Source organism: Schistocerca americana, chromosome 10, assembly GCF_021461395.2.
Source record: "Schistocerca americana isolate TAMUIC-IGC-003095 chromosome 10, iqSchAmer2.1, whole genome shotgun sequence".
NCBI classification, from domain to species: Eukaryota; Metazoa; Arthropoda; class Insecta; order Orthoptera; family Acrididae; genus Schistocerca; species Schistocerca americana.
The window spans coordinates 17,673,857-17,685,173 of record NC_060128.1 but is presented as its reverse complement, the minus strand read 5'-3'; the positions used below and the strand labels follow the sequence as shown (position 1 = coordinate 17,685,173).

The 11,317-nt window shown below is 40.3% G+C and overlaps 1 protein-coding gene across 1 annotated transcript in view; it reads right to left on the bottom strand.

Annotated features, from left to right (window-relative positions):
- Positions 1–1,388: 1,388 nt before the first annotated feature.
- LOC124552648 overlaps positions 1,389–11,317 on the bottom strand; it is a 47,458-nt gene continuing 37,529 nt past the window's right edge. The window contains exon 6 of the mRNA XM_047126974.1: positions 1,389–2,330. Within this exon, the coding sequence (XP_046982930.1) occupies positions 2,093–2,330 (238 nt within the window). The 3' untranslated portion in view covers positions 1,389–2,092. The remainder of the gene's footprint in view (positions 2,331–11,317) is intronic.

Below are 11,317 nucleotides of genomic sequence, written 5' to 3'. Positions count from 1 at the left end.
GACAGAATTACAATGTCATCAGGGAACCTCAAAGTTTTTATTTCTTCTCCATGGATTTTAATACCTACTCTGAACATTTCTTTTGTTTCCTTTACTGCTTGCTCAATATACAGATTGAATAACATCGGGGAGAGGCTACAATCCTGTCTCACTCCCTTCCCAACCACTGCTTCTCTTTCATGCCCCTCGACTCTTATAACTGCCATCTGGCTTCTGTACAAATTGTAAATAGTCTTTCGCTCCCTGTATTTTACCCCTGCCACCTTCAGAATTTAAAAGAGAGTATTCCAGTCAACATTGTTAAAAGTTTTCTCTAAGTCTACAAATGCTAGAAACGTAGGTTTGCCTTTTCTTAATCTTTCTTCTAAGATAAGCCGTAGGGTCAGTATTGCCTCATGTGTTCCAATATCCAAACTGATCTTTTACGAGGTCGGCTTCTACCAGTTTTTGCATTCGTCTGTAAATAATTGGTGTTAGTATTTTGCAGCTGTGACTTATTAATTCGGTAATTTTCACATCTGTCAACACCTGCTTTCTTTGGGATTGGAATTATTATATTCTTCTTGAAGTCTGAGGGAATTTCGCCTGTCGCATACATCTTGCTCACCAGATGGTAGAGTTTTGTCAGGACTGGCTCTCCCAAGGCTGTCAGCAGTTCTAATGGAATGTTGCCTACTCCCGGGGCCTTGTTTCGACACACGACCACTGTCTAAGGCCACTGCGTCTACAGTCTCTGAGAATCAGATCCGAACAAACCACTCCTCACGCCTCCTGTCGGGAGCTCCTAGGCTGGCGACAAAAAGTCGCGAGCTGAGGGGAGTGGTAGGAAGGGGAGGGGGGGAGTGGGGAAGAAGTGCACACACATACTCAGCCACATCTGGCCATCGACGATGTGTGACACCTCAGCAAACAAACCATTTCATCTACTGAGACGAAAACGAGATTTTTCCAGTGTTTTGTTTGTTCAGATTCCCCTGATGTGTTTGGAATTTCCCCGATTTCCAGAACCTGTGGCAAATCTGGCATCTGACTGCCACAAGTTAGGATCACCCTGTGCACCGAGCACGAGCACACGTGACCCCTCCTCAGCTGCGTCTGCCGCCTGGGACACTGGGGAACTGCTCTCCCGTGCACGGGATGCCGTTACACAAATTACAACGGTTGTACGTAGAAGAAAATAATTTAACATTACTCTTTAGTGACATAGTCCAAACATGCAGCTGAAGAAAATAATCTTGTCTTTAATCCATCCTAAATTACAAACAGACAAGATATAATACTCATATTACGCAGCTGTGGTTATACAAAGTAAATTTTACTTTAATGGTCTATAGTTCACCAGATAATGCTTCACATATTTTATTTAAGTTAAATAATCTTACACCACATTTACACTGAAATAATCCTTTATTTGTTCCTTCTTGTAACATTAATTTTTTTTCACCTCTGGAAACAGAAATACTCTTTAGATGGACTACTTTAAAATCTTTGATCCAACCAATTTCACTTTACCACTTACTTATCTTCATACCCGACAGTGACTTATCAGCCAAAAACTGGTTTGTGTAACAAATAATAAATGCTGTACAGTATTACACTAGTGATGTGTGGTTCATTCGTAAAAGAGTCTGTCGTGTATTTTAATCACAAAGTGGTTCCTCCAAATGAAATTTAATATTTAAAAATGGTATCTAGTAGTATCCTGATAAATATAATTAACACTTAAAATAACAAGGTAGCAGTCCTCATTTATTATTGTTTCACAGGTTTATAAAAACAAAGAAGTTTTTAAATTCGACTTACTGCAAAAAAACATTGTCAGTGCTATTTATGAATTGCTACCTGATCTGTGTAGCCATTTTATCATTTAAAAAATTTGTTTCATTGTGAATCCATTGTTGTTACAACAAGAATCAAACATTATTGCAGATTATTACAGCAGGTATTCAAACAACATTACTGTTTCTTCTACACATTTCTAAAATTATTTGTTATATTCCTTCAAAACAGTTTCCGCTTATGTTGACAAGTACTGAGAATTGTACTTTCCTATAAATTTCACATCATTTTTATACATACAGATATAGTGCTCTCAACCTCTCTCACTGTCACTGCCGCCGACGCTACTATCACTGTCGCCGTCTTCGTCACTCTCCGAACGGTCGTCCACCACTTCGTCTGCTTCGCCGGGCCCTACATCCTCGAGTGCCTCGAAGTAGAAACGCTGTAGCTCAGCGTGGATCTTGCCGCGGATTACGAGATTGGGCATCTGCTCGGTCAGCCCGTCTGTGGCTCTGGGGTCACCTCGGCACCCTTCGACACTCAGCTCCCTGTGACAGGAACGGGAGCACTGCTGTTACTGTGACAAACTGAGATCCTTCTGTACTGTGAATGTTTGTACAACAGTATTAAGTATATCTCCACTTCTTAAAACCTCATCAAGTTTTGACACTGCCTTTTTACCAAGCAGCAAGCGTCTCCACAATATCGAGAGATGCTCGCTGCTTGATAAAAAGTAAGACCTTGACGAGGTTTTAAGGTGTAGAGATATAATTTTAGCAACAAAGATCCATATTGTAAGGGCTACAGTCTTTCCAGTTGTTATATACAGATGTGAGACCTGGACCATTACAAATGTGGAACGAATGGTGAAGAATAAACTGCTTTGAGTTGTGATGTTGGAGGAAACTCCTTAGAGCCCCGTGGACTTCAAAGAGAATGAATAGGTTAACATTAGAGCAAATAAAACCAGAGCACTCCCTGGAAGGTCTGATGCTAAAACAAAACCTGACCTACTTTGGAGACATCATGAGAAGATATGTTTCACTGCAAAAAACTCTAATGGTGAGGAAAGGCACTAGAAGAAGAGGACGTCAGAAGGTGAAATGAATCAATCGCATCACAGAAGTAATCTGCTCCAATCTGGAAAGCCTACAGGAGAAAGTGCAGGACAAAAGAAATTGGCATGCTTTGGTTCATGTGATCACAGAGAATTGGAACTGTCTAGACAAATAGAAATAGAAAGAGAGAGAGAAAGAGAGAGAGAGAGATTGTTACAAAATTCTAATAACGTACATGAAAATTCATATTTACTCAGAGAAAAAAAATCTTTAGGTAAGTGAAAAAGGAGGTGTGGCAGGAGCGACCGTGCACGGAGAGGGGGAGGGGGGGGGGGGGGTGCCAGCATGGTGGGATGGGTAGGGACAGTGGTGGCGTAGGAGAGAAATTGGGGAAATTGATGGCATGGTGGGGGGGGGGGGGGGGGGGTGTAGAGAGGTGCGGCCGCAATGATTTGCAAAGATATAAAGCTACTGGAATTTGTTGTTCTTAATTTCACAATCCTCGGATTGCGGATTGTATAAATAACATGGGGAAAGTACTCAATTCTATGAATTTTGGAGAACATTCTCAAGTTCACACAAATAAAACAAAGTGAGTATGTACTTCACCTGAGTGTGTTCTCAGCTTGAGTAAATGAGTGGGTAACCTTGCTCAACATGAAGAACATTCTCCGATTTCATACGAATAAACACAGCGAAGTTTCTCACGAGCAGTGAAAATTCTCCCCTTTTTGATATGAGCTCTGTAACATAAATCAGGCTGATTAAATTCTGCAGACATTAAGTCTTACCAAGTTTTTTTAGTAAATTTAATAAATCTATGTTGCTCAGATGGAAAAAGAAACATATACGTAACCCGAAGACATATTGAGTAGAGTAACTGTGTAAGTTTATATGGGTTTAACAGTAAAAACATTATTAGGGTGGTGAACTTATTTCCCAAATATCATGAAGAAAAAATGAAAACATTTTTGTGCTATTTACGAGACCCAAGTTTTCCCGAGTGGTGTATGGGAAGACCAGGTACAAACGAGACAAATATGTCATTGACCTTTTCAGATGTTCATCATATTTTTGCACAGCACAGATGTTCCATTTTGCTATGCTAGAAATAAGTAGGCAAATCATAAAAATTAAAAACAGGTTTATTACAAACCTAGTGAACTGTTTCTCATAACAAAACCACAAGATGACCACTTAAGTACTTGACGTGCCAACAGAATATTATGTGCCATTTAATCGAGATTACCACGTGTCAGAACACACTCGTTTTACAATCCGGAGTAGACGATAATGTGACGTATTGTTAAAATTTCATTCACATAATGCGTTCACCTAACATCAATAAAAAAAAGTTCCCTGCATGTCGAAAATTTGTCAAGATTATCAGAAAATGTATTTTCATAAACCATCCGTAATCTTCTTAATAATCTGTTGCCGCACAAAAAAGTGAAAACAAAATGAAATTTTATGCAACTCTTCCCAAACACAGTGATGCTACAGTTCCATATTTGTACACTGAATAGTTTGCATATTTCAGCAAGCTGAACGAAATGCAAGATAAAGAGTACGTTCCGTGCCCGGTGCAGACAACACAACGCGGAGAACAGATTCGAGCAGGTGGCGAGATAGTGAGAATGAACTCCCTCATCAGAAAATATGCTCTGAACATTTTGTTCATACGATATAAAGAACTTCCTCAGAGCACGTTCTTTCACTCAGAAAATCTTCTCCAAAGAATGTTCTCTTTTTTATCCATACGACCTCTTTAGTTTTTGCACCCTTATTCACTTCCTACAAAGCCAACAACTTCTCGTCTCCACTCCAGAATCACCTGTTCTAAGCATCCTCAAGACTTTCTTCCTCTCCTCCATTACAGATAACTCAGTAGGCTTCAGTCCACACTGTCATCGACAGCTCGATTGCACCACACGGGCCACACCTCCTAAAGACTATCGGAATTGGTCCTTCACACTGTGTACGGTAAGAAGATTGGTGATGGGGAATGTGGAACAGGTAAAACGAAGCAGATGCCATCCCCAGAGCCCATGACGTTCTTAGATAATACAAATCTCCTTCATCATAACCAACATGGATTCCACAAACAGAGATCATGTGAAACTCAGCTCGCCCTATTTGCCCAAGAAATTCACAGTGCCGTAGACACTGGCGAGCAGATTGATGCCGTATTCCTGGACTTCAGGAAGGCATTTGATACGGTTCCGCACTTACGTTTAGTGAAAAAAATACGAGCTTACGGAATATCGGACCAGGTTTGTGATTGGATTCAGGATTTCCTAGAAGAAAGAACACAACATGTCATTCTTAACGGTTCAAAATCTGCAGATGTAGAGGTAATTTCGGGAGTACCGCAGGGAAGCGTGATAGGACCTTTATTGTTTACAATATACATAAATGACTTAGTTGACAACATCGGTAGCTCCGTGAGGCTATTTGCAGATGACACGGTTGTCTACAAGAAAGTAGCAACATCAGAAGACTCGTACGTACTCCAGGAGGACCTGCAGAGGATTAATGCATGGTGCGACAGCTGGCAGCTTTCCCTAAACGTAGATAAATGTAATATAATGCGCATACATAGGGGCAGAAATCCATTCCAGTACGATTATGCCATAGGTGGTAAATCATTGGAAGCGGTAACGACCGTAAAATACTTAGGAGTTACTATCCGGAGCGATCTGAAGTGGAATGATCACATAAAACAAATAATGGGAAAAGCAGGCGCCAGGTTGAGATTCATAGGAAGAATTCTAAGAAAATGTGACTCATCGACGAAAGAAGTAGCTTACAAAACGCTTGTTCGTCCGATTCTTGAGTATTGCTCATTAGTATGGGACCCTTACCAGGTTGGATTAATAGAAGAGATAGACATGATCCAGCGAAAAGCAGCGCGATTCGTCATGGGGACATTTAGTCAGCGCGAGAGCGTTACGGAGATGCTGAACAAGCTCCAGTGGCGGACACTTCAAGAAAGGCGTTACGCAATACGGAGAGGTTTATTATCGAAATTACGAGAGAGCACATTCCGGGAAGAGATGGGCAACATATTACTACCGCCCACATATATCTCGCGTAATGATCACAACGAAAAGATCCGAGAAATTAGAGCAAATACGGAGACTTACAAGCAGTCGTTCTTCCCATGCACAATTCGTGAATGGAACAGGGAAGGGGGGATCAGATAGTGGTACAATAAGTACCCTCCGCCACACACCGTAAGGTGGCTCGCGGAGTATAGATGTAGATGCAGATGACTTCTCGGTGGTTTTGTCCGGGCCAGGCAAGTCGCAGGAGGGACCATCAGAGGAAGAAATACTTGAAGGAACTGCAAAAGAAATCAGCAGAACTACAGCATCGGCACACTTCAGGGAAGCAATGACATAAGAGTTTTAAGACTGTACATATAACACCGTATTAATGTAAGCTGGCTTCAGCTACTAATTCAGATGTTAAAGGCATCAGTGCGAAGGATATTCTTGTATTACTAAATAAGTCATTTAGTGGAGCTCCAAACTTAGGGATTTCACAGACAATGTGAATGCAGGATTTCAAGTAGTCCAATCAGATGACAAACCATTGCTACTTCACAATATAAGTCTAAAATTATGGCAAAAGCTACAGCAAAATTAACTGTCCGGGATAATTATAACTAGAATCGAGTGAATATAATCGGGGAAGAAAATTATACAGATAAGTGCAGCATAGGCTATTATGCGTGTAGGCCTGTCAGGCCAGACAACACACAGGGAAAGCAATTGCATCATCGGTTAATCGGATAGATGAAGTTTAAAAATCATTCAGAGAGGCCGTCACCAGTGACACGGGCAGCACAACCGTGAGGTGCATCGAGACTGGTGCGGATACTGGGACAGGATCGCTCCATGCAGGGCCTGCCGAGTGACAGGATTCGGGCAGCTGTACGAAGGCACGCCGATTAAATTAGGTTAGGCACCACAGCAGAAGAGGTGTTGTGAGAGGAAAGTGCCCTACTCTCCGTGAAAGAAAAAGGATCTATTCCTGAGAGTGAAGGAAGTCTAAACTCTAAGTAACAGAGGGAAGATGACGACACTGAGTGCAGATGGGTCACACGGCTAGAGACTGTGGAAAGTCAAAGAGGAACACGAGGGTAGACGGTGAAGGCAGAAGAAGCAAAAGGCTCTCAGAAATATTGTTACCACTGTGACAAACCAGGTCACACAAATGCAGACTTAAAAAGATAACCATTTGTGAAAAATGTGAAAGGCTAGACCCCAATTCAATGAGAAATTAGGGGCTGTGCCCACAAGTGAAATGGAAAACTAAGAGTGTGTTACACGAGGAATACACATCTTACTGTGACAAAATGCCCAAATGTTAAGAGTCACAGATTTTGAAGCAAGAAACAAAATTGCAGTGGAATATTGCTACAAATTAGGAAGTCAGTTGCAGTTATCAATAGATATCAGGGCACATATGAAGTCGGTTTGATAAGTCATTTAAAATAAGCGAGAAAAATGTTTGTTTCGTAAATAACTCAACTTATTTCTCAACATATTCTGCTTGGAAGGATATAAACTTGGTCCCGGGATCCACCAACTTTTTCATCCCACTGCAAAATACTTGTTGATTGCAACTATCACTTCCTCATTTGATGAAAATTTCTTCCCAGCAAGCCAAAGTGTCAAGTAAGGGAACAAGGTGAAGTCACTTGGGACTAAGTATGGTGAATAGGGTGGATGAGGAACCAATTCAAAGTCCAATTCATGCATTTTCACCATTGTTATCGCTGATGGGTGGGATGGTGCATTATCCTGGTGAAAGGACCCTTTTTTGTGGTTAAACTTGGGTCTTTTCTCCACCAACACAAGTTTCAGATGATGCAACAATGAAGCATAAACAGGTCCAGCTACGGCTGTGCCTTTTTCCAAGTAATCCTTGGGAATCCGAAGAAACAGTGACCATCACCTCACCATCTGACAAAATGGTCTCTGCATTCTTCAGTGGACTGTTACCAGCCTTTTGTCAACTGTTTTGTCTGCCATTTCGACTCTGGTGTGTAATGATGGATCCAGCTTTCATCAATAATCGCAAATCAGGAAAAGTAGATGGCAAAAAGGATCTATGAATACGACGGTAAGCTCCACATGACAGACATAAGATGAAAAAGTGTAAATCACAGAATGGTGAAGGAAAAGTTAAAAATGCAAATTAAAGGCAAGTTGTGAGACGACATGTTATGAGTTACCTATAAGGCAAACTAGTGGGGCATCAGAAAGTGATGTGAAAGTAGCTCATAGCAAAGAAAAACATAAGAACGTGTGTAGAAACAGGGTTGAATCCCAGTAATGAAAAAAAAAAAAAAAAAAAAAAAGATTATTCCCAAACAAGAAGAAATGCCAAGTGTGCATACAGCCAAATTTACGGTACTATTAGAGCAAGGGAAATATATTTTCAGTGTACTAATTACAAGTGAGGCCAAGTGGAATCTGAGTACAGTGAAAGTTTTAGGTGAACTGATAAGACAAAGTGACACCAACATGAGCCACACAGGGAGCAATTAACGGCATGAGCACAAAAGGAAATCTCACTGCACAAGTTAGAGAAATGATCTGAATGGTCAGTTGGATAAAGAAGACTGATATGAATTGTATGGCATATGGTGAGGTATTTTATCTAAAAGGTGACAATTTGGCATTCACATAAATGGTAAGGCATGCATTCCCTATATTGCCAAAACAACAAAGGAAAGGTACATCCCTACAGAATACTGGAAGCACAAAAGGTGGTATTACAGGAGCAAATTGAGAAAATGGTTAATGGGGATATAATTGTTCAGAGAACCCGAAAAGTACCCACGGACACCTGTGGGATAGGGAAATATAGAATGAAATCTCAGTGGGGGAAACTTTCCCCATCCCCAACATAAGTGAGATACTGGACAAACTGGGGAAAGCCAAGTATTTCTCCACTATTTTAATAGATTCAGCAGATAGAGGAAAACACAGCATTCACTGCAAATTATCAGCACTAAGAGTCCAAAAGGATGCCAATGGGGCAAAGAATGCATCAAATATATTTCAAAGACTAGTGAATGTTGCTTTGGCAAGATTGCATGGGACAAAGTGTTTCAATGTACTCGGATGACGTAACTTGCTAAGGTAGTTCAGTAAAGGAATGTGATGAGAAGTTGCAGGAAAATATTGGATGGTTTAAGGGCACCTAGGTTAAAGTTACACCAGATTGTGTGAATTTCTGAGAAAGAGGTAATATTCTTAGGACACAAAATAACAAAGAAAGATGTGGAGCCAGGTGAGCATAATGTGAAGAGGTGGAGAACAGTTCTGAAATCCATTACAGGATTTAAAGGATATTTAGGGGTGGCTGAATATTAATACTGTGAATCCATTGTATAATCGCTGAACTGGGAAATCTGCCACAAGCAGCATTTGAGGAACTGAGAGATTAGTAAATCTTTCCATACTGAGCTACCCTGATTTCAAGAAACCATAACACTGGTGCTACAGATACCAGCGCAGAACTGTTCGGAGCAGTTCTGTCACGAAGGGAGATAGATTCAGATTTGCCAGTCAACTGTGCCCCACGGTTGTTAGATAAGGCTGAAACTAAGGTAGAGTGCTTAGCAATTGTATGGCCACAAAACAGTGCAGACCACACATTTAGGAAGATTTTACCGTAGTAACAGATCACGAGCCACTGACACGGACTTTTGGTGTCGAAGGTCTGTTGCCGAGATTACTGAAATGGTGGTTGGAACTAGAGGAATATTTTTTTTACACTGTGTATAAACCCAGAAATCTTAATGCAAATGCTGATACATCAGTGGTAGCCAGTGGTATCTGAAGCTGGGTGTTGCACCAAAGTTTCAATGTTACATTTTTATACGAGATGGTTACAAGGAAGAAAATTCTTTTATCGGTGCCTCGCTTCTCGACATTTGTTACGATTTAAACATCCTGACAATTCGTGTGTATGAATGCCAGAAAATTCAATTTTTTAAATCCGAGTTATGATCCTGAAAAAAGTGAGAAATATATCTGACAGAAAAATATCTGTAGCAAAGAGCATGCTATGATTTATCAACTATCTAGAAAAACTATTGAATGAGCTACATTTCTAGTAGAACTGAAACACACTCATCATTTAACGAACTTGTCTTACTTGTATTGAAACTTTGCCATTCCATTTTTCACTGACAAACTCTTCAGTCACACACCAATTGCAGTCTGTAATCTGCATCGCGAGACCTCTTTCGGCGGAAAGCATCGCCGAGGCCGTCAACCTTTCCTCACTCGGAGTTATGTAAGAATAATTTTATTATTTTCAAAGTTGAAAAGCAGCCTTTCGGTTCGACCGATGTCAAGGGAATTGTGAGAATTACCTTCAACAGTTTAGACTACTTAGTGAACATCTTCCCTGGGCTGTTAGTTGTCAGACTCAACTAGACTAACTGCACCAGAGAATGATCTACATTCTTGTGCTAGGTAGATAAAAGATAGTTAACAATATAGTTTCAGCTTATCCAAAAATGATGACAACGAACACATTTCCTTTAAGGTATCTTCAGGATATCTTAAAAAGATACAAGGGGAACTTAACACGAAAAAACAATGAAGCAGCTACAAGATGATGTGAAAAAATACAATGATCTATAACATCAATCACGTTGCACACCACCTTTGCCTTTCTTTTCTACTCACATCAGGCTATTCCAACTTCATTCTCTTCACTGATAAATCAGTAGATTCATTAGTAATCAACAGATTCAATGCCACTGGTGATACCAATTACTTCTCAAATCTCGATAACATTTATTTTAAATGTCGAAATGATCTTATGGGCCAGCACGCATTGATTCTCCGTACCGTAACTGACCAAACAGAACTCTGACAAATGGCATAACTTAACTAGAAAATTCCAACCAATAACTGAAACGGGTACCGTGTGGCCCCCGCTACATAAGTTCTGAGGGTGCTCGCATTGGACAAATGAAACATGTAAAATAAATAAAAAATTACATGCAACTTGTGCCGGCTCTACAATTTTAATTTATAACAGTTGCTGTTCCCCTGCAGGCAAATGTCTGTGCTCACTGATAATTTAAGATATGATTGAAACGAACATTTTTATGGCGAAGAGCCTGGTAAATTGTAGTTTCACTTCTTATAGAATCACCTTCCAGTATGTGATTTATACATTGTTGGAGTAATGAACTGCGTTTACGAATTGAGATCGAAAAATCCACTGGACAAGATCGAGGGAAATGCTTTCTCACTAAGTCACCGAGGATAGTGGTCCACTGCGCACTCTATGAAAAGAATGGACATATTCTCTGAAAACTCTAAATAAATAAATAAATAAATCATACTGCAATTGATTGATACCGCTTTGCTCATTATAAGATTAACTTCATCAGCATAGCAATGTACACATTCTGCATTAGGACAATTTTTACACAA